Below are 27777 nucleotides of genomic sequence, written 5' to 3' on the forward strand. Positions count from 1 at the left end.
TTTTTATTTTAGATTTTTTTTATATTTATGATAACTATTATATAAAATTTTAATAAGAAAATAATATTTTTTTTAATGAAAAAATTATTTGATTATTTTTTAGATAATGATGTTAAACTATATAAACAGTCTAAGAAAGAAAAATACGGGAATTAAGGGTCAATTTAGGATATGATCTCAATTCAATTTGTATGTTACCTTTTTTTGTCTTAATTCTTGCTTTTCAAAATTGAGAATTTTACTCATAAAGTCTAATTATTCTTATTAAACTTAGAAGTTAAAATCTAAAATTTTTCCCGTTATAAGTGGAGAGAGTAAAACATATTTTTTTTCTTAAACTACACATCTTTGAGTTTAAAAAAAAAATAATAAGTTTGTCCTCGACAAAGATTTTTTTTTTTGTGAGAATTTATAAAATAATTAAAAAATTACAAAATATAATTGAAAATTTGATCAAAATTTTATTTTATTAATGTGAACTTTGAATATTAAAATTAAAATAAAATAGAGAAATTGGAAGAAGATAAGTGTAACTATAACGGGGAATTATAAGTTAAAAAGGAGATTGATCCTACTAGGGCTTATCCTAGAGCAATTTAACAAAGAAGATGACTCTTTAGCCCTTTTCAAATATAGTTTGATTGGATAGGTTGGTTTGAATTAAATAAATCAAGTAATATCATAAGTCCAAATTAGAATATAATTTGGAGTTTAGAGTTCCTATTCTAATAACATACTAGTTTCTAACCTAACACTAAATATAAGGTCCTAGAAACCAAACTCAAATTCACATTCTCATACTTTCTTGTCATTATTTTTCTTCTTTATTATAGTTTCTTTTTATTATTTCATGATGTCAAACTATATTGACTATATGTACCCCGAATGGTCGAAAGAAGATGGTGAAAAAGAAGAATTATTCAATGTATTTGAAGAAGAAGAATTTAATGTGTTTGAAGAAAAAGAATATGATGATGACAACGAAAAAGAAGAGGAAGAGGTAGATGATGATGATGATGATGAAAAGGAAGAGGAAAAAGAAGAGGAGGAGGAGGACGAGGAGGATGATGATGATGAAGAGGAAGATGAAAAGGAAGACGATGATGATGAGGAGGAAGAAGAAAAAAAAAGAAGAAGAAGAGGATGAAGAGGAGAAGGAGGAAGATGATGATGGTGAAGATGAAAAGGAAAATGATGATGGTGAAGAGGAAGAAGAAGAAGAAGAGAAGAAGGAAGATGATGATAATGAAGAAGAAGATGAGGAGGAGGAGGATGATAATAAGAAGGGAGAGGAAGATGATAGTGATGAAAAGAAAGAAGAAGAAGAAGAAAAAGAAGAAGAGGGGGAGGCTGATGATGAAGAGGAAGAGGAAAAGGAAAAGGAAGACGATGATGATGAGGAGGATGATGATGATGAAAAGGAAGATGATGATGGTGAAGAGGAAGAAGAAGAAGAGAAGAAGGACGATGAAGAGGAAAATGATGAAAAAGAAAAGGAGGATGATGATAATGAAGAAGAAGATGAGGAAGAGGATGATGATAATGAGAAGGGAGAGGAAGATGATAATGATGAAAAGAAAGAAAAAGAAGAAGAGGGGGAGGAGGATGATGATGATGAAGACGAAGAAGAGGAGGAAAAAGATGAAGATGAGAATATCGTTCAAGTCTCAAGTTTGTTGATAAATCAATATTAGATGTAACAAGTTGAAAAAGTAGAACGTAAAGAGTTTGATCATATTAAAAGAGTTTTCAACTCAATCAAGAGTTATCTAAATGTCATACTCTCATGTAGTTTTTTTTTTATCCAAGTTGAATTTCAAGATTATGTTTTAAATATAATTTTTATTAATACTTATTTATGTTTAACATTTGAAATTGTTATATTCATTAATAGTTTGTTTGATTATTGGGAATTTAATATTATGTAAACTTAAAATTTCAACAAAATTAAATAAAGTAATATTAACCTTAAAAAAAATGTCATGCATTATATATATTTAAAAAAATTTAATATATTTTTCATTTCTTATCTGTTGCTCTAAAATTAAACCTACAAACTTTTTAAGTAGTCAACAAAAAAAATAAAATTAAAATGTATTTTATTGAACATAAAAGACTAAACAATATTTTTTAAATATAATAACCAAAATATCCTTATTTTTTTATAAATTTTAAAAAAATTATTAACTTGAACATTTTTTTCTCTTTTATTTGTTTTTCTTTTTTCAATTGAATATTTTTTTTTAATTATTACTATAAAAATAAATGCAATATCTCTAATTTCAAAACTTGAAGATGAAAACTTTTTATTCAATTTTTTTTTTATATTGATGATCTAGGGTTTATATTTTAGGTTTTATTTTATATATCAAGTTTTTTTAATGCATATAAACTATTATATAAAATTTCAATAAAAAAATAATATTTTTAATGAAAAATTATTTGAATATTTAAAAAATATATATACCATTTTTAATTTTATTATTTATTATTTTTTAGTAGCATTACGTGCATGAAATGTTCTATTTACTTGCAAAGTCTAATTATTTTTATTAAACCTAGAAAGTAAAATCTAAAATTTTATATATTTGAATCCCATAAAAAATTATTTGCTACTTCACTTTGCTTTTAAAAATTGTTTCTAGAAAATAACAATCAAACAATGTTATAAATTTTTAAAAATAGTTTTTTGTTTTAAAATAACATGATCAAACAGGCTCTAATTTTTTTAATATCTTGATTTTTTTAAAAAAATATTACACATTTTTAACATAAATTTTTTAGGTAAAATAACAAATGAGTCCGACCTTTGTCCAAGCATTGGATTGAGCTCCGCTATTTTCCCATTAACTCGGGCTTTCTTTGTTGGGCCCCAAAGTGGCTCCTACACAATGGGGCTGGTTAAGGATCAGGCGTGTAGGCCCAGCCCAAAAATTGGCAGGGACTGAGGAGCAAGAGGCAAGTTCAAATGGATGTAGAACCAGCGTATGGGGTAACAAATATGTGTTTGAAAACAATTTTCTGTTTTTCCTAATTTAGAAAAATAAGTTTGGCAAACTTTTGTAAGAAAATAATTTTTTGGGCATTTGTTCTAAAAGCAATTTATTTTTTAGAACAAATTTGAAATGTTTTCGATTATTTTTTTATAGAATTTTCTTAACAATATTTGAAAATATATAGAATACTTCAAAATTTTATACATGATATATAGGTACAAAATCCTTTCATAGAGAAAAAATAAAAAAAATAAAAAAAATGTTTTTCATATTTGAGTTTCCCAGCAAAATTTTGTTTCTTAAAGAACTATTCTCAAAAATTGTTTTTTGAAAACCGTTTTCAAAAACATGACCAAATAAGCTCCAAACTCATTGATTTGGCAACCTACTCGATATGGGATATCACATAAACAGTTTTACATATACCATATTAGGCATTATGAACAAAAGAATATGTGATTTGATTGGACTATTGATCAAACTCCAACATGTGCATGGAAATTTCCATCACAATTGTGTTCCAACAGAAAAGAACCGGTAACAGGGCATTTAGACGAGCCACGGTTTCCACTGGCATATGGATATTTTCACTTCTATGCCATGGCAGCCAGTTTGTGTTGATAGAAAAACTGAAACCTTATTCATATTGAGATTCAGAGTATGGATCAGATGGCCTACCAGTTATCCCAAGTCAACACTCAGCTTTATGAGCTCATGGGTGATGAGTACTGCATCGCTGAGACAAAGCACCAACACCAAAGACAGGACTAAGAAGAGAGTAAGTGGAATTAATGCGCCATTAAGGAAATTAAGCAAGTGTTACCGACCTCCAGAAGGGTGTCAGCAAATGAAGATCTGATAATCAGGCACTGCATTTCCCACATTCAAGTAGTTGACATCAACTGCAACATCTCCAAAATCATCTGGGCAAGGCCAAGAAATTGACTTCAATCTAATCCTCTCATACTGTGTTGGTTTAATCATTCAAAACTGGAGCAATGGTGTGCTGGATAAACAGCTGATTGCCCAAAACTTAATGGTTGAAAAGATGAAGGAAAATTCAAACCTTCATATATGGTCCTTGCAAATTTTACATAGTCAGGGATGATATCTCTGTATATGATTCCTCCTGGGCGGGCATCCAGCACCACCAGGACTCCTATCAAATGAAGATCAAAAACCAAGTCAGGAATTTTCTACAACAGAAGTAATCCTTTCCATTTTCATCAAGAGTTCAGTGGTATTTTTTTCTTCCATGGAACACATTTTGATGTACTAAAGCAATAAAAAGGGAAGGAAGAATTCTACATAAAACATATCATGAGGAAACCTAGAATTTCAGTGACATGCTCAGAGGATTAGAATCTCTGACCTAGGAATTATGATGCCAAAAGATTTCAACTAGGAGATTCGGTATATTAATATGGCAAAAGAAGCAGAAAATAAATGGAAGAGAAAAATTAGATGAAAAAACACACTAGAAAAACATGTATCAGCATACGCACAATCGGAAATGAGTAAATGAATAAAAAATGATGGGAATTGCTCAGGCACCAACATTAAGCAAAAGGGATGCACATGTATCATCAGCATTTTAGGTATGGTTTTATTAGCATGGCTGCAGTTCCCGTGGGCACGACACATATACCAGGTGTCAATATAATCAAGCCATCAACATGACAAGAATTAAACAGCATATGTACAATGGGTTCAGTGAAATCCTTGTTTGTGGTTTGATAAACATAGCAATTTGTTGCTTCAGATGTGGGTTGGGAGACATACCAGGAGCCACCCAACCTTTAGAGGAATTGCTTGGTAATGGAGCAAGCCAGAGAATGTTCCGCAAGTTCATAGAATCATCATATGCCACATTGGACCCTGAAAGGCAAAACCTGTTATCATCAAAACTGCCACTACCATCCATAGTTGAATAGCAGAATTTCAAATCTCAGAATCTCTATAAAATAACTTGGTTAATAACTAACGATTTTTCGGTGGTCACCGCCCTATAAACTCTGTAACTCCTTCTCAGAACAATTTTTTCAAGCTTAAACTAAACTGACTCAATCTAGTAAAGTCTTACCTATTTGACAATATCCCATATTGTATGGGAAACTTTCTTTTTCATAAGACGGGTATTCTTTAGCATGGAACCTGCCAAATTTAGTACCATTAGCTCATAGGTGAGCAACAAATCAATGAGATAAGACCATTTTACAGCTACAAATTCCAACGAACATGAAATAGAATTTTGTTAGAATACAAAACACAGCGACAATGAGAAAAAGAAAATGCCCCGACTTACAGTATGCCGAGTCTTCCAGTTTCTCTGGCAAGAAAAAGGTGGCCATGGAAAAAATCATAGCGAGACAATGATGCATTTAATCCAATATCAGGACCCCGAGCAGCAATGAGTTCAAACAAAAATTCAAGATATGAATTCAGCTCCTGCAGATTAAAAAGAAACGCCACAACTAAATCTGAAATGAATGGGAGAATAAAATCATGAGCTGCAACAAAAGAACAAACAGAAGGGTAGGCATACCTCGTTTATGAATCGTCTCCCATATGGAGTTCTAGTGAGCTCACATCGGAATTCTTTGGATCCCTCAACATCAGGTACCTATTACATTACTAAAGAGGATGTGCATTAGCTACCACTGTTATCTATCATACAATCAACATAAGAAGGGATTCAAATCCATTGTTTGTTTGACGTAACGAATATGGAATTCATATATTTAAAAATTATTGGTCAGTTTTCCGGAATTAGAGATGGAAATTGGATTTGAGCCCCATTTTTCATACTCAAATTGTATTTATTTATATTTTTATTCGATAGTAATTCAAATTTACATTTGATGAAATTGTTTGTTTGTTGATAAGCTTTTTATCATATGAGAATCCAGTAGTGTTTAAACATTATTTTTTGGGTGAATTTTATTCATCTCTCCCGTGGTTTTTGCTAAATACATCTAACCTTCATAGATTTGAAATTTCATCATACACCTCCTTTATTTTGAGTGAAAGAGGAGGTGAATGAAACTAAAAAAAAAAAAAAAATAAGGGAGGTATTTGATGAAATTTCAAACCTATGGGAGCTAGATGTATTTAACTGAAACCGAAGGAGAATAAAATTAACCCTAATTTTTTTTTAAAGAAATTGATAATTTTTGTTGTGATGTGCTCCAAAAATATAATTTTTATAAGAAATATTTACATATCCTTAAAAATCACTTCGAGTAGTTTTTTAAATATTTAAAAATCTATTAAAGAGATTATTTTTACAAGTCCCCCAAAACATTAGAAAACACTTTCAAAATTACTCTTGGTTATATTTGGTTCGATTAAAATTAATTAGAAATTTAAATATGTTTGAGTGATATGTAAAAATAATTTATTGAATTTAAATTTATTTTTTATTTTCTTTCACATTTTTTTTCTTTTATTTTTCCTTTCTATTTTCTTTTTATCATATTTCCTCACTCAAATTTTCTAAAACGAACTATAGTTAAAGAAGACATTTATAATTATTCCACAAATTAAAAATTATACCAACTTAGAGGTCATGTACCAACTGAGTTATCCCGATCAGTAAAATTTAATGATCGAGTAAACCTCCACTAGCCTTGAGGGGACTTGAACTGGTGACTTGAACTGGTGACCATAGGGAAGCAAACCCAAGACAGGATAAACTGAGTTATCTTGATCAGTAAAACTTAATATTTATTACTTAATAACTTAAGTTGACTTTAAGTTAAGTTATATTTTTGTTGATTTAAAATTTATTACTTAATTTTTACTTTAAGTATTAAAATTCTTTGATAAAATTAACTTAAAACTTATTTTAAATTATAAAATTGACATATTTATCATCATAAATTATAATTAGGGCAAAAGAGATCGAGTAATAATGAAAGTCATAAATAACAAAAGAAATCATAAAGATAACTACAATAAATAAAAGTAAAAAGCTAAAATAAAGATACGAACTTAAATTAAGATATTAAGTTACTTTAAGATATTAAGTTACTTTAATTTATTAAGTTGGCTTCCAAAACAATCTCATGTCATTCTTTTGCAATATTTCCTTCCATTTTCTTTTGCTGAATTTCCCTAAACTCAACAATCTTTTCAGAATATAAATGAACACGACTTTGAAGAAAACACAAAAATTTTAAAAATAATAATAATAATCGGAACTAATTATACGTATAGAAAAATAAAGGGGCATTTCTGGAAAAAAAAACAAACAGACAAAGATGAAAACTCACACGTATCATCGTCGGATCTAGGGTTCGGTGGATAGCGGCGGGGTCTCCACCGGAGTCAAAGGCAAGGCGAGCCAGCTCCAGAACCGGCGCCGGCGGCCACCACACGAGCTCATCCTCTTCTCTCCGACACCGACCGTCTCCCTTCTTCAAACTCAACCTCCGCCGAATCGACCAGCCTCTGGAGGCCAGTCCAATTGAATTCAGGGTAAAAGGAACGAGGAATTTGAAGCAGGATCTGAGCTGCCGGGCTTCTTCAGCGTTGATCTGAGAAGCCTGCTGGCGGGTTCCAAGGAGCGCGACGACGTCGGAAGCAGAGGCTTTGAGATTGCGAAACGAAGAGGGTGAGGGTGGTGGGGCGGTTCTGGTGAGGTGGAAGGGTGAAGATGAGGAGTGTGAAGCTGTGAAAGAGAGGGAGAGGACGAAGGCAAACCTGAGCGAGAGAGAGGGATAGCCCATTTACTGCGTTTCTCTCTCTCTCATTTTCTCCTGCATCACCCTGGTTTCGACTGTGGTGAGGGATCCGCGGCGAACCTACCCTGTACGGTGATGTATTCGGGTCGGGCATGGTTGTCTCGGCTCAAGTCCAAAACCGAACCCAACCAGCACCGACCCGGGGGAGGGAAAATATCGGAGAAAATGCTATTAGAAAAATGAATAGTTTTTTGTCAATATTTTTAAAAATAAATTTAATAACAATAAACTGTTGTAAAATTATAAAGCAAGCGAAAGGATAAGAAAATAAGAAAGAGAAATTAAAAGTTGATATTTTTCATAGCTTCGAGCTATGATTATTTTGTCAGAACAATAAAATATTTAAATTTATACATAATTTCAAGTTATGAACTGTTTATATATAAATTTATATATAGTTTCAGTCCATGAACTATTCATTAGGTAGATTTGTACATAACTTCAGACTATAAACATTTATTTATTTATTTATTTTACTTTTAAGTATACCGTATAATTAAAAATAAATAATTAAGGATCATATACATAACTTCTGATCATGTATTTGTAATTTTATAACTTTTTATTATAGGAATTGCACATATTTTTTCATAACTTCTAGTTATGAATTTACCCTATAATTTATAATTATAGGGATTGTACATATTTTTCATAACTTTTTGTTGTAAATTTATCATATAATTTATAATTTATGATTATAGGAATTATATATATTTTTCATAACTTCTGGTTATATGGATTATATATATTTATGTATTTAAATAAAATATATGAAAATAGAGATCAAAATATAATAAAATAGAAAATTATGATGTAAGTTTATCACATACTTTTTTCTGAGAAAGAAAAGAGAAAGTCTTTCTATTTCTCTAAAGGGAAAAACATCTTTCTATTTTTCTAAAAAAAAAGAACGTTTTTCTTATTTCTCTAAAGAGAAAAGCGTCTTTCTTATTTCTCTAAATAGAGGAAAATCTTTATATTTATTTTGTAGAGACTATTCGTATTGATAATGTGTTGTAAAATTATAAAGTGGAATGAGAAGAAAATAAAAAAGAGAAATTAGAATGTAGGAAGAGAATAGAGTTTTCCCGAGTATTCTATTCTTTTCGTACATTCTAATTTCTCTTTCTTATTTTCTTCTCCTTTCAATTTATAATTTTATAACATAAACAAATATATTTGCAAAAATATTATCAAATATTTTAATTCTATTTTATAGTTTCTAAGAACATTCTAAATTTATATTATTTGAAAGGCGCCAAAAAGTGGGACAAAGTCTTCAAACATTTCTTCCTCTGACGCACAGTTCTGAAGGCAGACGTATTGGCTGACGGCCGGAAGCTTACTGATGTCGTCACTAGATACGTCATCGGTTTACCCGGTCGGCCATTCGATCCCTGGTTCAACAACAAACACCTCTATAAATATGAAGAAAGCACATGAGCAATGGCAACCAGTACATCTCTTCAAATCTTCAAACTACACAACAATGGCTGACCAAGTAAAGCTGTTTGGCGTTTGGGGAAGCTTCTTTGGCCGCAGAGTCGAAGTGGCCCTGAGGCTGAAAGGAGTTCAGTTTGAATACGTAGAAGAGGACTTGTCCAATAAGAGTCCTTCGCTTCTCAAGTATAATCCAGTTCACAAGAAAATTCCTGTGCTGCTACACAACGGAAACCCAGTTGCAGAGTCGCTTGTGATCTTAGAGTACATTGATGAGACCTGGAAACACAACCCCATCTTCCCTAAAGACCCTTACGAAAGGGCCAGGGCAAGGTTCTGGGCTAAGTTCATAGACGAGAAGGTATAAAGCTAATGCCAATTAATCTTTTCCCTTTTGAATTCATGTCAGTGATCATCAAGTTTCATATATATATATATTACATTTTTACAGCTGTGGCCGGTGGTGAGAAAGGCTCTGGAGAGTAAGGAAGAGAAGGAGCAAATGGAAGCCATTGGAGAAACTCATGAGCACCTGGAAACCCTAGAGAGTGAGCTGAAAGAGAAGAAGTTCTTTGGAGGGGAGAGTTGGGGATATTTGGACATAGCTGCAATGGTTATAATTGGGCTTGGAATCGCTCAAGAAGCTCTGGGAGTGGAGTTCATACCAAAAGAGAAGTTTCCCAGGTTGCATAAATGGCAGCAAAGGCTTGTTGAGGATGCTGTCTTCAAGGAATGTGTGCCACCAAGGGAGAAGCTTGGTGCCTTCTTCAAAGCCCGGTTTGGATCCTCCGCTGCCTCCAAATGAAGGGTTGGTTTATGTTTGTCAAATAAGTGAATGGGTGGATGATATGATCCTGAGAGGATAACCTTAATTTCTTCTCATATATGTACTTTATATTTACTTTTCCTGGTGTATTTTGAAGCTTTATTCTGGACTTTGTGCTGTTTCTTGGAATAAGAAGTTGAAATAAAATTGAAGAAGTATTACTCCTACTAGGATTTGATCAATTCTATGTTCATCAACCTCTGGATGAGATTAATATGGATTTGGATTTAGAGATCCTCATGGGTTTAGTTCATAGATGATAATAAGTGATGACTAAACTCCATTCCTAAAGGAAAATATTAAAAATAGAAATTAGAAAGAAAAAATAAAAGAAAAAAGTGAAGGAGGATTAAAATAGATTTATGCTATATCTGATTTTAGAAAAATATTAAAAAGTTATATTTTTTTTCCTATTTGATTTATTATAGAAAATAATAAAGAAAGTTATATATAATTAAATTAATTTGAAATTTATGATTTTCTTATATAAAAGGAAAAAAATAAGTGAAATAAGTTTTTAAAAAATATATAAAAGAAATTTATTAATTTTAAACTTATTTCGTATTTTTTCATATTTTTTGAGAAAAAATAAATAAAATAATTTTTTTTAAAAATAAAAATTTATTAATTTTTATTTCTTTTTATGTTTTTCCTTTTATTTTTCCTCTAAATGTTTTGGGACTAAACATAGAAAAGGTTCTTAAAATGTATGATAAAAAGAAAACAAAAAGAAAGAATAAAAAAATTAAAATAATCTTAAAATTAATAAAATTATAAATGTAAAAATAAACTCTTGTATTTTACTTAGGTTATTATTATTTTTTAGTTTTAGAAAATAGAAACAAGAAATGCTTTGTATTTCACATTATATAATAAAAAATTTATAATATATTTATTTATAAGGTAATTTTATCAAATTAAAATGATTAATTAATTTTTTAATAATTATATTTAATATTATCAAGTAAAAAGTATTTTAGGAAATAATTATCTCAGGAAAAAATATATATATTTTAAAATATTTTAAAATAAGATAAAATTGATTTATAAAAAATTGATTTTTTTTTTAATATATTTTTTTTAAATTAGTGAGTCTGAATTCCCTTTTCCCATTATTTTTTTAGTTAACTCAAACCGGACCGGTGAGACCAATATACCGGCTCAACCGGGGTTTTCCGGTTCACCCCTATCTCTGGACGCCTCTATACCACACGAGCAGTGAGCACTGAACAAGTTTCTGAACCATTCTCACACGAGCTTCCACAGCCATGGCCGCTTCTCTTCAGCTACCCATGGCTTCTTCCATTCCGTCTTCGTCTTCGCCATCCACAACGCGCCCAATCTTCAAGACCCACTGCTCCATGAAGCCCACATGCTCCGCCAAAATCCCAATGCCTCCTATCAACCCTAAGGACCCCTTTCTCTCCAAGCTCGCTTCGGTGGCTGCGACTTCCCCCGAGAGGCTTCTTCAGCGCCCTTCGGGTTCCGATTCTCTTCCCTTTCTTGACCTCTTCGACTCTCCCAAGCTCATGGCCACGCCCGCCCAGGTACGCCCTTTATCCCTCTCCCGTGAATTTCAATCACAAAAATTGAAGAATTAAGAAAACGAACGTATATTTTCATTTAGATGTTTTTTATTCTGTGTTTTTCTATAACCCGTAATCCATATTTTGCCAAACCCAGATGAGAATTTTCCCCTATGCGGACTTAGATACTCAGTTTTTGTTACCAGTGGGTTGATTTTTTGTTTTCGTGTAGTTTATATTTGTTTCTAATAAATTGGTTGGTTTAATATTTTGGCATAACCCAGAATTCAAATCGTGGCCAAACCTGTATGGGAATTTGTGTTTTCTTGGACATTCAATTTGTGGTTATTGCTACCTACTTGGATTGATTTTGGGTTTTGATATTATGAACATACAACACATACATCTGCATATAGTTTTTTTTTGTTGCTAAGAAACTTGGGTTGGTTTTGATTTTTTCTGTAGGCCATAATTCATATTTCGCCAGATCCAGATGAGAATTTGAATGTATGTTTGTTTAGATATAGAGGGTTGGTTTTGTGTGATTCTGTAGCCCACAATTCATATGGTGCTAGACCAGATGAGAATTTGCCTTTATGTGGGTTTAGGTATTTAGTTCATGTTTATTGCTATCAAATTGGGTTGATTTTGTATATTCATAATTTCATATGTTATTAAATATCAGACTATGTGCATATAGTTTATGTTAGAATTAAAGCACTCTAATCTTATTTTTGAAAGCGACAATAAACGAATACGAAAAATTAAAGTACAAGAAAACATGAGATTTATAGTGGTTCACTCTTAATGTGAGAGTTACATCCACTTGCAGCTGCCGTAGATTTTCACTATGATGAAAAAGACATATTACATAAAAATCGCAAATGCCTTGTCCTCTAGGTTTTTCTCTTTGCATTTTTCTATCTCTTTCAATAGCATACCCAACCTCACCAAGTTGGCTACCCTAAATATAACAAAATTAGGATAACCAAATTACATGTGTAAAATCCCCAAAATACCCCAACTTAAAATACCTTTACAAAATTTCATGCAATCTATGTGCTGCCTTTGCGTAGGATCAATCTATGTTAGGGCGAACATTGTCATAATAATAATTAGGCTCCACACATCTTAACAGTTTATAGTTATTGCTAGCAAGTTGGATTGGTCTGGTGTTTTTCTATAACCCAAAACTCAAATTGTGGCAACACCTGAATGAGAATTTGTGTTTTCTTAGAGATTCAGTTTGTGGTTTTGCTACCAAATTAGGCTGATTTTGGGTTTCAATATCATGAACATGCAGCACATATATGTGCATATTAGTGTCTTTTTCGTAGCTAAGAAATTGGATTGGTTTTGTGTTTTTATATACCCACAATTTGTGCTAGACCCTTCTTGGTTTCCTCTCCCTCTTATTTCACCTTTTGATGCATGTTGGATACTTTGTGTGTACCTTGGTGTGCCCTCTTTTTGGGCATTATTAATATATTTTCTCTTTGCCTACATAAATAAATAATAATAATAAAAATAAAAATAAAAATTGTGCTAGATTTCAGTTTACGTATACTGATACCTGGATTTTGTGTGTGTGTTTTGACATGTGTTTCATGAGTGTTATGCTGATTTTTGTTCTTTTAACACTTCAATTTTATTGAATTCAATGGATTGATGAGAATGTTTATGGTTCTCCCATTCAAAAGTGAAGGTTGGACATAGAAGCAGAAATACCAACTAAGTTGAACTAACACAAACATTTATCTGATTTTGATTTTCTTTGTTAGTGTCTTTAAAATAAAGGATATAAGAGTTTCTGTAACTAATCAGCTACTTAATATTCATTTCTTGGTTATCTATTTGTTTTTCCTTTGGTTTAAATTAGGTGGAAAGATCTGTCTCGTACAATGAGCACAGGCCAAGGAGGCCTCCACCGGACTTGCCTTCCCTGCTTCTCCATGGGAGAATAGTTTACATTGGCATGCCAGTAAGTAGTTAAACACAATATTTCTCTCTATGAAACTTATCAAAAAAATAAAATAAAATTTCTCTCTATGAATATAATTCTTTTTGGTGGAAATCAAAACACTAAGGAATGGATCAAGACATTCTTAATGTCAAGTGTGATGCATATTATTTTCCTTTGGACAAAGAATTCATGGAATTGTCTGTAGATTCATCTTATTTCCTGTTGTTGGGGTGACAAATATTGAATCAAGTGTACGATTAAGTGAGAAGATGTGTCATCTTGGCCATGAAGTTTAGTTGCATACTTGCGGAGGGATGGAAACGGAAAAAGCCATCAACTTGCATTATTTTTCTAGATCTTTAGTGGACTTGGCAATTATGAAGAACATCTTGCTTTGGATTAAAATTTTCTGGTTCTATGAAGAAGTTAACTAGCTTTCTATCCCAATACCTTATTGGTCGTCTCACAGGAGTGAAGAAACCAAAGCACAATGTTGGTCCTGTACAGGTTTTCTTCCTTTTCTTCAAGCATGTGGATAATATAGAGTAGTTTCTACTTCCCACTTGGTTCATCACTTGATTAAAGGAAAAGGACTTTGAACTCCCAATGGAACTTCCCTCATTTAACTGTCTCTAATTCATTGCAAAAACTTGGTCATTTGGGTTCTGTAATTATGTAACTGAAGAAAGTAAAGACAAGAGGGTTGGAAAAATTTAGTATAGTAGCATGGGCTTTTGTAAATATGAAAATTGGCACCATTATATATAAATAGTGAACAAAAGATAGATCACTGGTTTACTCTACCTGAACTAGAGTCTTTTAATGTGATGAGATTTGCCCCATAAACAGCATAAGTTATTATTAAATTTTGAAGTACCATGTCATCTATTGTATAGTAGAAAAGTTCCATATGGTGGTTTTTTCCGTGTAAAAGAATGTTGTATTGATTTCTAATTTTGAGTAACTCTCTAAGCCAAAATGTCTAAAAAAACAAAAGAGAAAGAATATTTGACCATTGTGAGCTATTTGAACCAGTGAGAAGAAGCGAAAGTAGAAAATAATATTGACACAAATTATGAGAAGGGTGGCATGAATCATCATGAAAATGGTTAACAGGAAAAATGATGAGTTTAAGATTCTCTCTTACCCACTTGATTATTCATTAAAAAAAATTATTTTTCACCATTAAAAGCTAGAAATATCATTGTGTAATTTTGAATCTTGTTAGATGTCCCCCCCATCAGATGAACATCTTTTTTTATTTATTTTTTATTTTCGTTGTTATTGTTATGTGGACCAAGAACGCCACATGACATGGATTTGTTACGTTGCTCTAGTTAAGTTTTGTTATTCCTCTTTTTCAGATATTAGGTTTGTTGAATATAATGTATTTATAGTATATAACCTTTCCTTGTTAATATAGGATACATGTATGGTAGTTAGGACTCCTAGCCTTGTATATATATATATTTCTCAATTGTAAGTAGATCATTACATTAATGAGAATTAAGGTCTTTCTTCTTTCTCTCTCTCTCAACATGGTATCAGAGCTAAGGAAGAAAACCTAATTCTTTCTTGTTTCCCGTGTCATCAACTCCGGGAAACCTTCCGGTGACCGTGTTTCATTCCGGTCACCTTCCCCATCTTCCAATACTTTCCGGTCATTCGGATCGTCGACAGAAACTACTCACCGCCGGCGAGCTTTTCCGGCGAGCTTTTCCGGCGAGCTTTCCCGGCGACGTATTTTTCCGACACCGACTATACCAGAAGGAGCGCCTGGAGGAGATCTACAACTTTTGTGAAGGCACCGACACCAAAATCCCATCCACGCGCCGTCCACGCGCAAATTTCCAGCCGGCGACTGAATCTCACGCGCCGGCGCGTGAGGGCGCGTGAGGCCTTTTCCGGCGACGCGCCTCCTCCTCCAGCTTCGCCTGACGCCGACCAGCCTCCCTACCTCCCTGGTTCTCCCATCCGAGCCCTGCACATACCTCTTTTGGGGATTTTTGTCTCCGTCGGCCCTCCAAACAGCCTTTCCGGCGAAGCTCCGACTACTTTTTCTCCACTCCAATCCCTGCACGTGCCTTGGGAAGTGTTCTTCTACCTTTCTGGTGGTACCACGCCGCGATCTGAGGCCGTCTCCCTTTTTCGGTGGTGCCACGCCGCAATCTGAAGCCGTATTAGGGCTCTCTTCGATCCAAACATACTTCATTCTTCAGATAAGTAGATATGACTACTAAAAATTCCATTTTTTCCGCTGTTATATCTGGATCTCCTATGATTACTTCGGAGAAATTGGTTGGCAGTGACAATTATCTTTCCTGGTCTGCGTCTGTTGAACTTTGGTTTATGGGTCAAGGATATGAGGATCACTTGATTACACAGGAGGCAGATATCCCTGAGGTTGACCGCGTACAGTGGAGGAAGATAGATGCACAGTTATGTAGTGTATTATGGCAATCGGTTGATCCCAAGATTCTTCTTCATCTTCGGGCCTACAAAACTTGTTTTAAATTTTGGACTCAGGCCAAAGGATTATATACGAATGATATCCAGCGTCTTTATAAGGTGGCTTCTGCAATTGTCCATCTCAGCCAACAGGACTTGGATCTATCTACTTATATTGGCCAGATTGCCTCTCTTAAGGAGGAGTTCTTGACTGTGTTGCCTCTTACTCCTGATGTTGGGGCTCAACAAACACAGCTTGACAAGTTCTTCATGGTTCTTACTCTTATTGGCCTCCGTCCGGATCTTGAGCCTGTCCGCGATCAGATTCTTGGTAGTTCATCAGTTCCGTCCTTGGATGATGTGTTTGCTCGCCTCCTCCGTATCTCCTCCACTCAGACTTTGCCATTTGATAGCACTTCAGATTCTTCTGTGTTAGTTTCTCAAACTAACTCTCGAGGAGGCCGTAGTGGTACCCGAGGTAGAGGTCAACGTCCTCATTGCACCTATTGCAATAAACTTGGCCACACTCGCGATCGTTGCTATCAGTTACATGGACGACCTCCTCGCACTGCCCATGTGGCCCAGTCCTCTGATTCTCCGCTGCCTCAAGCTCCGAGCTCTTCCGCATCTCAGGCTTCTGTTGCCTCTGTTGCCCAGCCTGGTAATGCCTCTGCCTGCCTTACCCACACATCTTCTCTTGGACCCTGGATTCTAGATTCTGGAGCTTCTGATCACTTATCTGGTAATAAGGATCTTTTCTCCTCTATTACTACTACCTCTGCTTTACCTAATGTTACCTTAGCTAATGGTTCTCAAACTGTGGCTAAAGGTATTGGTTTGGCCCTTCCTCTGCCTTCTCTACCTCTCACTTCTGTCCTTTATACTCCTGAATGTCCTTTTAATCTTATTTCCATCAGCAAAATCACTCGTACTCTTAATTGCTCTATTACCTTTTCTGATAAATTTGTGACCTTGCAGGACCGGAGTACGGGGAAGACGATTGGCATAGGACGTGAGTCTCAAGGCCTCTATCACCTCACCTCGGATTCATCTCCTGCAGTTTGCATTTCCACTGATGCTCCTCTCCTCATTCACAATCGTCTGGGCCACCCTAGTCTCTCCAAGTTCCAGAAGATGGTCCCTCGTTTTTCCACTTTATCGTCGCTTCCGTGTGAGTCATGTCAGCTTGGGAAACATACTCGTGTCTCGTTCCCAAAGCGTTTGAATAATCGGGCAAAGTCTCCTTTTGAGCTTGTCCACACTGATGTTTGGGGTCCTTGTCGGACTGCGTCTACTTTAGGATTTCAGTATTTTGTCACTTTCATTGATGATTATTCTCGATGTACTTGGTTATTTTTAATGAAAAATCGAGCTGAGTTATTCTCTATTTTCCAGAAATTTTATGCTGAAATCCAAACCCAGTTCAATGTTTCTATTCGTGTGTTACGCAGTGACAATGCCAGGGAATATTTTTCAGCCCCATTTACTTCGTTTATGTCTCATCATGGGATTCTTCATCAGTCTTCTTGTGCTCATACTCCTCAACAAAATGGGGTAGCTGAACGCAAGAATCGACATCTTGTTGAGACAGCTCGTACTCTCCTCCTCCATAGCAATGTTCCTTTTCGTTTTTGGGGGGACGCTGTTCTTACCGCTTGTTATTTGATTAATCGTATGCCCTCCTCTGTCTTACATGATCAGATTCCTCACTCCCTTCTCTTCCCTGACCAACCACTTTATTTCCTTCCTCCTCGTGTCTTTGGTTGTACTTGCTTTGTTCATATTCTCACTCCTGGACAGGACAAGCTTTCCGCCAAAGCCATGAAGTGTCTCTTCTTGGGATACTCTAGACTTCAGAAGGGTTATCGTTGTTATTCCCTTGAGACTCATCGATACTTTATCTCCGCTGATGTCACCTTCTTTGAGGACTCACCATTCTTTTCCACCACTTCTGAGTCTCTTCCTGTTTCTGAAGTCTTGCCTATTCCCATTGTCTCCCCACCTGATGCTATGCCTCCTCGGCCACTTCAGGTTTATCATCGTCGCCCTCGTGTCGTTGCTCCTCTCCCTTTTGCTGAGGCACCTGCTGACTCACTTCCTATCCCTTCGGCTTCACCTACCCCGGCTCTGCCTTCTCCTAATGACTTACCCATTGCTGTTCGGAAAGGTACTCGCTCTACTCGTAATCCTCATCCTATTTACAATTTTTTGAGTTATCATCGATTATCTTCACCCTATTCTGCTTTTGTTTCTGCTATATCCTCTGTTTCTCTTCCAAAGAGCACCCATGAAGCTCTTTCCCATCCAGGCTGGCGACAGGCAATGGTGGATGAAATGGCTGCTCTGCACTCTAATGGCACTTGGAATCTTGTTGTTTTACCCTCGGGTAAATCTACCGTTGGTTGTCGTTGGGTTTACGCAGTTAAGGTTGGTCCTGATGGTCAGGTTGATCGCCTTAAGGCCCGCTTAGTTGCTAAAGGCTATACTCAGGTTTATGGTTCTGATTATGGTGACACATTCTCTCCGGTTGCCAAGATTGCTTCTGTTCGTCTGCTTCTCTCCATGGCTGCCATGTGTTCTTGGCCTCTTTATCAATTGGATATTAAAAATGCCTTCCTTCATGGTGATCTTGCCGAGGAAGTTTATATGGAGCAACCTCCTGGTTTTGTTGCTCAGGGGGAGTCTGGTTTAGTATGCAGGTTACGCCGTTCTCTATATGGCTTGAAACAATCTCCTCGAGCATGGTTTAGCCGTTTTAGTTCTGTTGTTCAAGAGTTTGGCATGCTTCGCAGTACAGCAGACCATTCAGTTTTCTATCATCATAACTCTTTGGGGCAGTGTATTTATCTGGTTGTTTATGTGGACGACATCGTCATTACAGGCAGTGATCAGGATGGTATTCAGAAACTAAAGCAACACCTTTTTACCCACTTTCAGACCAAAGACTTGGGGAAACTCAAGTATTTCTTGGGAATTGAGATAGCTCAATCCAGTTCTGCTGTGGTCCTTTCCCAAAGGAAGTATGCTTTAGACATCCTGGAAGAAACTGGTATGTTAGACTGTAAACCGGTAGACACACCTATGGATCCGAATGTCAAACTTGTACCAGGACAGGGGGAGCCTTTAGGAGACCCCGGGAGATATCGACGGCTCGTAGGTAAATTGAACTATCTCACCATTACTCGTCCAGACATTTCTTTTCCTGTGAGTGTTGTTAGTCAATTCCTACAGTCACCATGTGATAGCCATTGGGATGCTGTAATCCGCATTCTTCGATATATCAAAAGTACACCAGGCCAAGGTGTGTTGTACGAGAACAGAGGTCATACTCAGGTTGTTGGTTACACAGATGCAGATTGGGCTGGCTCACCCACAGATAGACGTTCCACTTCAGGGTACTGTGTTTTTATTGGAGGTAATCTAATATCTTGGAAGAGTAAGAAACAAGATGTAGTGGCCAGATCTAGCGCTGAAGCCGAGTATCGAGCTATGGCTTTGGCAACATGTGAACTCATATGGTTGAGACATCTTCTTCTAGAGTTGAGATTTGGAAAGGATGAACAGATGAAACTCATATGTGATAACCAGGCCGCATTACATATTGCATCCAATCCAGTCTTTCATGAAAGGACCAAACATATTGAAGTTGACTGTCATTTCATTAGAGAGAAGATCGCATCAGGATGTGTTGCTACAAGTTTTGTTAATTCAAATGATCAACTAGCTGACATCTTCACTAAATCTCTCAGAGGTCCTAGGATTAAATATATTTGTAACAAGCTTGGTGCATATGACGTATATGCTCCAGCTTGAGGGGGAGTGTTGAATATAATGTATTTATAGTATATAACCTTTCCTTGTTAATATAGGATACATGTATGGTAGTTAGGACTCCTAGCCTTGTATATATATATATTTCTCAATTGTAAGTAGATCATTACATTAATGAGAATTAAGGTCTTTCTTCTTTCTCTCTCTCTCAACAAGGTTGTAGTTAGATCCTTAAATATGTGTAGGACAGAGAACACACTAGATGATGGAGATTAGTGGAGAAGCCAAAAAGTTTGGTTTTGGGGGGGGGGAGAGCAATTATTTATCTACATTATAATAAATCATTCATAAATTTGAAGAATATGATATCCTCCTTATCATTTAAGGAACTAATTAATTTAGGTATTGATATATATATCAAAAAGTGCATAAAAATCATCAACTTTCCAGAAATATTGACAAAAGAAAATCAAAAGAATTTAAAAATGATTAGAAATTGGATTATAAAATTTTCAATAATTTTTCATAAAAAATCTTCAAAAAATTTTCAAAAAAATTATAATTTTTTTTTTCAAATCACTAAATATAAAATCAATTGAAAGTCATGAAATCCTTTACTTAAAAATTATCTATTATATGGTAATATGAGGGTGGCACCTTTGCTAACATATTAAGTATCTTGATATTTAAAGTCTTAATAGATTCATATATCAATTTAAATTAAATATAAGTAGTTACTAAGAATTTGATAGTTATTATTATCTATAGTTCAAAGTGTTTTATTAATTATATTATCTTCGATGACTAGGACTAAATATAAACTCAATTATTGTGAATGAATTCAAAATTTTCAATGATTGAAGAGAATACACCATGAAAAAATTATTTAATAAAATATAAAATACAAAATGATCAAAAAATTAATTTTATTCAAAAAAAATTATAAGATTAAAAAAAATAAGATAATGTTGGCATATGAGAAAAAAAATGATAAAGATATGATAAAAGGAAAAAATAAGTAAGGATATTAAGTAAATTTTATAAAATATTTTATTTTTTATTTTTAGTTTTATTTAACTTAATAAAATAAAGGTTAATGTCACTCATTTGAATTAAAAGCATTTAGCTCTTTGAGGTTTAACTTAAATACACTTGGCCATTATTAAATACACTTAGCCATTATTAGCTTGAATAATTCCCTTATATCAAATTAAAAGGAAAGCAAGTGAAATTAACAAATGAATAGGGTAGAAAAGGTATTTGACAAAATTTCAAACTAATGGTGACTGATTATACTTAGTCCAAATCTCAAAGGAGGTGAGTGAAATTAACTTTATAAAGTAATACTTTTAGATTTATTTAAAATTTATAACGGTTTTTTTTTTTTTTTTTTTTTTGTAGAATTAAAAATGTAATTATTTTTCATTTTTCAAAAATTCAAAATTAAATTTATGTTTTTAGGGATTCATTTTAATTTTTTGAAATTTCTAACCATATATAAGAATATTTATTTATTTATTCTTATTTTTTAGGAATTTGATGAGGATGTTACATAAGTTTTTTTTTTTGTGGGAAATTTGAAGGGGGGCATATGCCCCCACCCCTGCCCCCCTGCGTGCCCCTTACTAGATCCACCCCTGACTGGGATAGTGGAAGTTTATTTTGTTTTTTGATAACAAGAAATCCACCTTGACAGTGAGGCATTTATCCCAATTTCTGTTAAAGCAAACCTCAAGTGATATGGGCCTACTCCTTTACAAAAAATCAATTGAGTACTGGGAAGGCTAGAAGTCACAACCTCTGGTGCATTGCTAGAGGTCAGTACCACTGAGCTACAACTCGAGGGGTAATGTTGAAATTTTATCTTTACAAAAATGTAAAGCAACTCAATTGTGTTTATACTTCTCACCAAATAAGAAAATCAAATTGGATGCATCTTTGTTGGAATAAATCTTTATGAAGGTCATTTGTATTATATTTTTGCTCCAATTATATGGTGTCTCATTGGTGAGTCTATTCCCTTTTAGTTCCTTTTTATTTTTTGATTTTTTGATTTTTTTTATGTTATTATTTATATGGTTAGTAGTTCACATTACTACCTTGACCATACAATATGTCTGGGAAGTTAACCCTTTGATTCTATCAGTTGGTGCCAGCTGTCACAGAGCTTGTCATTGCAGAATTAATGTACCTGCAGTGGATGGATCCCAAAGAACCAGTATATGTTTATATTAATTGTACTGGAACCACTCGTGATGATGGTGAAAGGGTGAGCCTTTTGTTGATTCCATATACTGTGATTGCCTCAGTTTTTCCTGAAAATATTATGCCAAATACTACATTCAAGCAATTTCAAAAATTAGTCCAAACAAACTTTTGATTCCATCATACACTACACATTCATCTTTGAGGAAATGCAGTTGTGCAATTTAACTATGTGCACACTTGCGGGTATGTGAGGGGGAGATAAATTAACTCTCTCCCTATATGTGTGTGTATATCTTCTCTCTCTCTCTCTCTCTCCTTGTACATACACACACATGCTTAATCTTTTCATGAGAAACTATGAAGCCTGTCTTTCATTTTCTAGCTTCTTCCAATTTTAACAAATAAACAATACGCTTTGGCATAAGAACTGAATGCACAGTAGTGACAATGGGATTCATGTCTTAAAACTTCTTCTTTTTTTATATATAGAGAAAGAGAGAGAGACGCAAACACTTTCAATTTTCATGGGATACTGTGAAGTCTGCTCACATTTTCTAGCTTCCTGTAATGGAACAAACAATGAGATTCATGATTTCAAACAAAATTTTCTAGTTTCTCTTATACTCCATTCGTGGATACTCGGTCCACGACAGCATCAGTTGACTGCTTGAGACCAGATTGATATTATAACTAGATATACATTTATCATGCTTGCTATGTGTCTCTTTTTTTCCCCTTCTTGTGGTAGCTATATTTGGATTTCTTAGATAATTATTGTGTTCTAGAGCTATTCATTTAACTTTATGGGCATCAATTTATACTATATTAATTTTAACCTTCTGTTCCATGGGTTCCAATTGTTTGTTGTTCAGGTCGGGATGGAGACTGAGGGTTTTGCTATCTATGATGCAATGATGCAGTTAAAAAATGAGGTAATTTTCTAGTCTGATTCTGCAATTTGTCCAATTTACCTTAACTATTTTGTTGGGTGTTACTTTTAAGTCCTTCTGATAACAGGTTACTCTGTAAAACTTTTGTATTCCACTAACTGGTAATTGTCATTTTTTCCTGGTCAGCTCTTTTGTGGTTTGCTTTGCAAAACTTAGGTCCACTAGCTGTCAAATGGGTTCATTTGGAAAATTATTATATACTGCTAGCTATGGATATGTTCAGGCATGCACATGATTACATGTGTTGATACATGCATTTGGTGTGTCTTTTGCTGAGGCAATTTTCTTTTGCATAAATATCCAATCTGTCCAGGTTATATGTTCTGTTTGTGACATGGTTATGATTATTCTCTCTAATAAAGTCTTTATGGTTTACTCTTTATAAAATCTTATATTTTGCAGTAAATGTGTATGTTGGCAAGGGCAATAGGGTATGATGCAGCATGCCATTATCACTAATGGGATTTCATTTTTTACACATCAATGGGACAATGCGTTGATCTGGACTGTTAAAATACGTTTGAATGTATTTATGATGGACAGAAACTTTCAGTGTCAATTTTCCAACTTGTTTGACATTCTTACTTTTAAGTGAATGTGCAATAGAATTATATATAATAGAACAAAGTTAAGTTGTTCATGGGAAGAGAATCATTAAATCCATTCTTCTTTTTTTGTCATCACTCATGTAATTGTACAGTTTAGATTGTTACATGGATTGATCATTTTGTATATAAAGTGATGAAGACCCTAGAAAGGATAGGGTGCAGCTACTCACTGATGCACAATCCTGGATGAGGATCTTTGTCTCCTGATTCTCAATTCATTGTTGGTTGTGTTGGAAAAGTCATTGGTGTAAGATAGTGGTAGTGGTGCTTCTCATGAAGGTGGAGAAGGCTGTGACATGTTGTTGTTGTAGAGACAGGTGGTGGTGATGCAGCAGCATTTTGTGGTGGTGATAATTTTATGCTGCAGAGATTATAACTTACAATGTTGTGATGGTAGAAGGTAGTGACCAGGTTGGCAGCATTGTGGCAGCATTTGCTGTGGTTCTGGCATTGATTTGGTCGTATTAATATTTTACTGAGAATTTAATAAACTAACATCAATTAAGATTTTGCGCATGTAGGTTCACTTCTTTTTTTGAAGGCTTTTTGTTCTTCAATTTCATCAATACTGGCATATATATTGTCATTTTGCATGTTGATCTATTCATTTTTTGTAGCATTTGGGTTCTAGCAAGATCATGGTTGATATACATGTGCCAGATCTTTGAAGAACTTTGTGAATTTTCTAGTTCCTTTAGAATGAAGCAGTCTCTCATTGTCAGAGTATGAATACAATCTATATATTTTGGCCTTACATGGATGTTGTTGCATCTGTAGATACATACAGTTGCCGTTGGAGCTGCTATAGGCCAGGCTTGTCTTCTGCTTGCTGCAGGAACCAAGGGTAAACGGTTTATGATGCCGCATGCCAAAGGTTTGTTTCCATTTGACCCTTTTAATGTGATGTTGGGTTTTTGATTTATATGCACCTTTTGATATCCAATGTCCTTCAAGGGTTCACTTGAATTCTGTTTCAGCCATGATTCAACAACCTCGTGTTCCATCATCTGGATTAATGCCAGCTAGTGATGTGCTTATCCGTGCAAAAGAGGTTAGTTTAAACTCATTGTAGCTTCCTAGGATATGAATGTAATTGGTAATGACTGGTTTAAGGAGTCCAACAAAATTTCTATCAGTGTAAATCTGTGTGATGTATGACAATCCTTAAAATATCTACCTATGATCAAATAATGGTGGACTAGGGCTTCATTTTTTAGAGTTTGGGATGGCAGATGTGGAGTTCAGGTTTATTGATCCCATAAAGAACAGAGATACAAAATTCAGTGTTTGCAATGCTCTGTACTCTAGAAAGGAAAGCCTCGGTTTTATGGTCCAAGCCAAGGTTTTTAGAGTAAAATTGGAATTATGGAATGTCTGGCTGTGAGTAAAAATTGTTTGTAATATTATAAAAAGTAAAATAAAGAAGGTAGGAGGAAAAGAAAATAAGAGATGATAAACCTTAACATGTCACCTAGAAGAGAATCTTCTATCAAAGCTTCTAGGAGTTACCTAGAAAAGAAACCTCCACAAAAGAAAAACTTTGTAAACCTAAGTAAGATTCAGACTTATGAATCGTAAGTAAGAAACTTATGTGAGTCTTGTATGGTTGTTAAGTCCTATGCTTCTGGAAGTCAGAAAAGGAAAGATGTCTTAATAATTAAACAAGACCAAAAAAAACCCCATACAAGGATGTGGGGCACATGGGTTTGCCAGTGGAGCCATTTTGGTATTTTTCTCCTGTATTTTTTCCCCTTATCGAGACATTAGCTATAAGGGGCTTATCCATTAGTGCAACTCATTTTCAGGCCTTGATTAGCATCTACATTTCCACTTTTTTATGTAAAGAAAATAAAATATTAAGTCAGTAAATAAAATTCAGGGCTTATCCATTAGCATCTAAAGTCAGTAGAGAAAATATTAAGAAAGTAACTTGAACTATCAGTTTCCTCCATGATATCTATAGAAAAACTGTTCTTTTTTATGTAAAGAAAATAAAATAAGGATAGAATTAGTTCTGGCAGTGCACGTGATTTTTAGTGCTTCAGTGGCAGATTTTTTCAGAAATTCGTGGATGACGAAGCTAATGCATCTTCTCCTGCCTGATTCCTTGTTGCCCAGTCAATGAGTCTAGTGACCTAGTAAAACCGTGAAAGGTTTTTTTGGATAAACTTATTATTTTACTGCTCTATCTTTCAGAACATAGGCTACATCCGTTTAAATAACCAGCAGATAGATAATTCCTAGGTTAAAAATAAGGAAACTGAAAAACAAATTTGATTCTAATCCTAATCTGAATAAAACTTTGACTACTTACAAAAAAAACTAGAATTCAAATAATTCTTCAAATCAAGGAACCTATCCATTCTAAAATTTGAGTCCAATTTGAACTAGTCTAACCAAACTAACTTTCCAACACCTAGCATATTATCTCTGTTGATGTTAATTTGGCAATAAATATTTGCCTTGTCGTTAATATGATTATTGCTCATGTAAGTTTGGACATGGTGTTCTTTGTCTCTAATAGCTGATGAAGACACTATCACCTATATCGAGGAACACCAACATTGATGTTGCTCCCCATCTTTGGTTTTTTTAGCTATATGACATTGGAGGTCCAGTGGCCTTTTCTCATAGCCTTGATCCATGGTTACTTTTGCCTTCTCTTCTCTTTAGGACATTTACTTTGAACCTGAATCTAGAGCCCTTTCCAAGTTACAGCTTTCAGAAAATTATAATTCGCATTGGTAGATCATACCATCTTGATTGTTTTTGCAGGTCATAACAAACAGGGACACACTTGTGAAACTCCTGGCTAAGCACACTGGAAATGTGAGTATGATGCACCAATGTGTTCCTTTCCTTATAATCTATTAAGTTTTAGGTGAAACGTTGAGAAAGACTGATTGTATGGCTTGACCTTTTGTTAGTCGGAAGAGACTGTATCTACTGTGATGAGAAGACCATATTATATGGATTCTACAAAAGCCAAAGAGTTTGGTGTCATTGACAAGGTAAGTGCTCCTCAATACTATGCTCTTGTAGTTCTTTCATGTATTGACTTGACCAAGCTAATGCTATGTTCTTGGGGTTTAGATTCTTTGGCGCGGTCAAGAAAAGATAATGGCAGATGTTCTCTCACCTGAGGAATGGGACAAGAATGCTGGCATTCAAGTTGTTGATGGTATATAAGTTTCCAAGTAAGTGCTTATTTTGTCACAATTAAGTAAATTTGCCATCTCCTTTTCTTGCCAATTGCCTCATGGCCCAGTAGAGCCTTATGTGGAAAGGGTACCAGATGGCTCACAAACACCAGACATCCTTTTTGAGAGAGGGTTGTTATGTTGTCACACGAAAGTTCCTTGTCAAGTGGACTTCAACTATGGCTCTGGCAAATCTTAGAGGAATTGTCATATTTCTCACTGGGAAACCTAAAAGGCTAATCAGCCATGCTAATTTTTCCTGTAAATAGTCATCTAGGCCAGAAGATTGTCATATTTCTCTCTGGGAAACCTGAAAGGCTAATTGGCCATGCTAATTTTTCCTGTAGATAGTCATCTGGGGAAAGCTGAATATGACGGTCATTTTTTCCGATACTATGACAGAGGGTCGAAGTTCAGTCATTTGAAGAGCAACAGGATATCCTACAGACAGTTAGAACATGCAGGAGCAAGAAAGGTACCTGTCATAATTGAGGATTCTCAGTGGACCTTACAGCTTGAATTCATTGAAGATTGGCAATCTTCTTATCACAAACAATATAATTTAGGGATGCAGAAACAGGTCATGTGGTTATTGGAATTGAATTTTGTTCAGAAAGCCCTGTTATAGAAAACTGGAGTCTAGAAGGAACACTCTTGATTGGTATAATGGATTTCATGTTTCACATCATCTATGACTAACCCAAAAGAATTTTCGTTCTCAAGTATATTTTTCCTTTTGGTCTTTTTGTTTTTACCTCATGCTGTGTGTATACATTCGAGTGCATGCATGTCTGCATCATGCCTTTTTCAGGTCATTGGACACACCCCACCCTCCTCATCCCCAAGGAGACATTGGTGACATTCTGGCCAGGGTGGCCCTTCTGTCGGCTTGGCTATCAAGTGAGCCCATGTTCAGGTTAGATCCCAAATTGAAATGGAACTGAAATTGTGAGATCATATATCGGGTGGAGAAAAAGATCCCGACATTATGTGGGTTTTTCTAATTATATAGACATATTTTAAAGTCGTGTTGAAGAATAATATCTTTACAAAATGAAATGGGTCGATAAATTTTGAATATTTCCTTGTATAGATA

General features: G+C 34.6%; 3 protein-coding genes across 4 annotated transcripts; 2 read left to right on the plus strand and 1 right to left on the minus strand.

Moving 5' to 3' along the window:
- Positions 1-3437: 3437 nt before the first annotated feature.
- On the minus strand, positions 3438-7853 carry LOC117929741. The gene is made up of 8 exons (XM_034850138.1): positions 7271-7853; positions 5542-5619; positions 5302-5444; positions 5080-5150; positions 4779-4874; positions 4063-4155; positions 3824-3919; positions 3438-3732 (listed from the first exon to the last, which is right to left on the minus strand). The coding sequence occupies exons 1-7, from the start codon at positions 7724-7726 to the stop codon at positions 3837-3839; spliced, it is 1020 nt and encodes a 339-aa protein (XP_034706029.1). The 5' UTR covers positions 7727-7853; the 3' UTR covers positions 3438-3732; positions 3824-3836.
- Positions 7854-9185: 1332 nt separating this feature from the next.
- On the plus strand, positions 9186-10189 carry LOC117930705 (probable glutathione S-transferase). Its single transcript, XM_034851354.1, has 2 exons — positions 9186-9542; positions 9633-10189. Exons 1-2 carry the CDS (start codon positions 9231-9233, stop codon positions 9984-9986), a joined length of 666 nt encoding a protein of 221 aa, XP_034707245.1. The 5' UTR covers positions 9186-9230; the 3' UTR covers positions 9987-10189.
- A 1043-nt stretch (positions 10190-11232) lies between these two features.
- LOC117930703 (ATP-dependent Clp protease proteolytic subunit-related protein 3, chloroplastic) lies at positions 11233-27406 on the plus strand. 2 transcript variants are annotated; one of them, XM_034851352.1, is made up of 10 exons: positions 11233-11554; positions 13413-13514; positions 21862-21984; positions 22796-22855; positions 24259-24355; positions 24459-24532; positions 26257-26310; positions 26409-26492; positions 26575-26678; positions 27029-27406. In XM_034851352.1, the coding sequence occupies exons 1-9, from the start codon at positions 11276-11278 to the stop codon at positions 26668-26670; spliced, it is 969 nt and encodes a 322-aa protein (XP_034707243.1). In that variant the 5' UTR covers positions 11233-11275; the 3' UTR covers positions 26671-26678; positions 27029-27406. The 2 variants fall into 2 exon arrangements, with proteins under 2 accessions (XP_034707243.1, XP_034707244.1); XM_034851353.1 differs by having other exon boundaries at positions 27084-27406.
- The last annotated feature ends 371 nt before the right edge of the window (positions 27407-27777 follow it).

This window comes from Vitis riparia, chromosome 14 (genome assembly GCF_004353265.1).
Source record: "Vitis riparia cultivar Riparia Gloire de Montpellier isolate 1030 chromosome 14, EGFV_Vit.rip_1.0, whole genome shotgun sequence".
In the NCBI taxonomy this organism is placed as follows: Eukaryota; Viridiplantae; Streptophyta; class Magnoliopsida; order Vitales; family Vitaceae; genus Vitis; species Vitis riparia.

What these genes read in the sequence shown, in the direction of transcription:
- LOC117929741 (XM_034850138.1), bottom strand. Translation starts at nt 7,726, where the DNA reads ATGGGCTATCCCTCTCTCTCGCTCAGGTTTGCCTTCGTCCTCTCCCTC. An exon ending in TATGGGATATTGTCAAATAG is followed by an intron (nt 4,875 to 5,079) that starts GTAAGACTTTAC and finishes TTTGCCTTTCAG; the next exon opens with GGTCCAATGTGGCATATGAT. An exon ending in TAAAGGTTGGGTGGCTCCTG is followed by an intron (nt 4,156 to 4,778) that starts GTATGTCTCCCA and finishes TTCATTTGATAG; the next exon opens with GAGTCCTGGTGGTGCTGGAT.
- LOC117930703 (XM_034851352.1), top strand. Translation starts at nt 11,276, where the DNA reads ATGGCCGCTTCTCTTCAGCTACCCATGGCTTCTTCCATTCCGTCTTCG. An exon ending in TGATGCAGTTAAAAAATGAG is followed by an intron (nt 22,856 to 24,258) that starts GTAATTTTCTAG and finishes TTGCATCTGTAG; the next exon opens with ATACATACAGTTGCCGTTGG. An exon ending in TGGCTAAGCACACTGGAAAT is followed by an intron (nt 26,311 to 26,408) that starts GTGAGTATGATG and finishes ACCTTTTGTTAG; the next exon opens with TCGGAAGAGACTGTATCTAC.
- LOC117930705 (XM_034851354.1), top strand. Translation starts at nt 9,231, where the DNA reads ATGGCTGACCAAGTAAAGCTGTTTGGCGTTTGGGGAAGCTTCTTTGGC. An exon ending in CTAAGTTCATAGACGAGAAG is followed by an intron (nt 9,543 to 9,632) that starts GTATAAAGCTAA and finishes ACATTTTTACAG; the next exon opens with CTGTGGCCGGTGGTGAGAAA.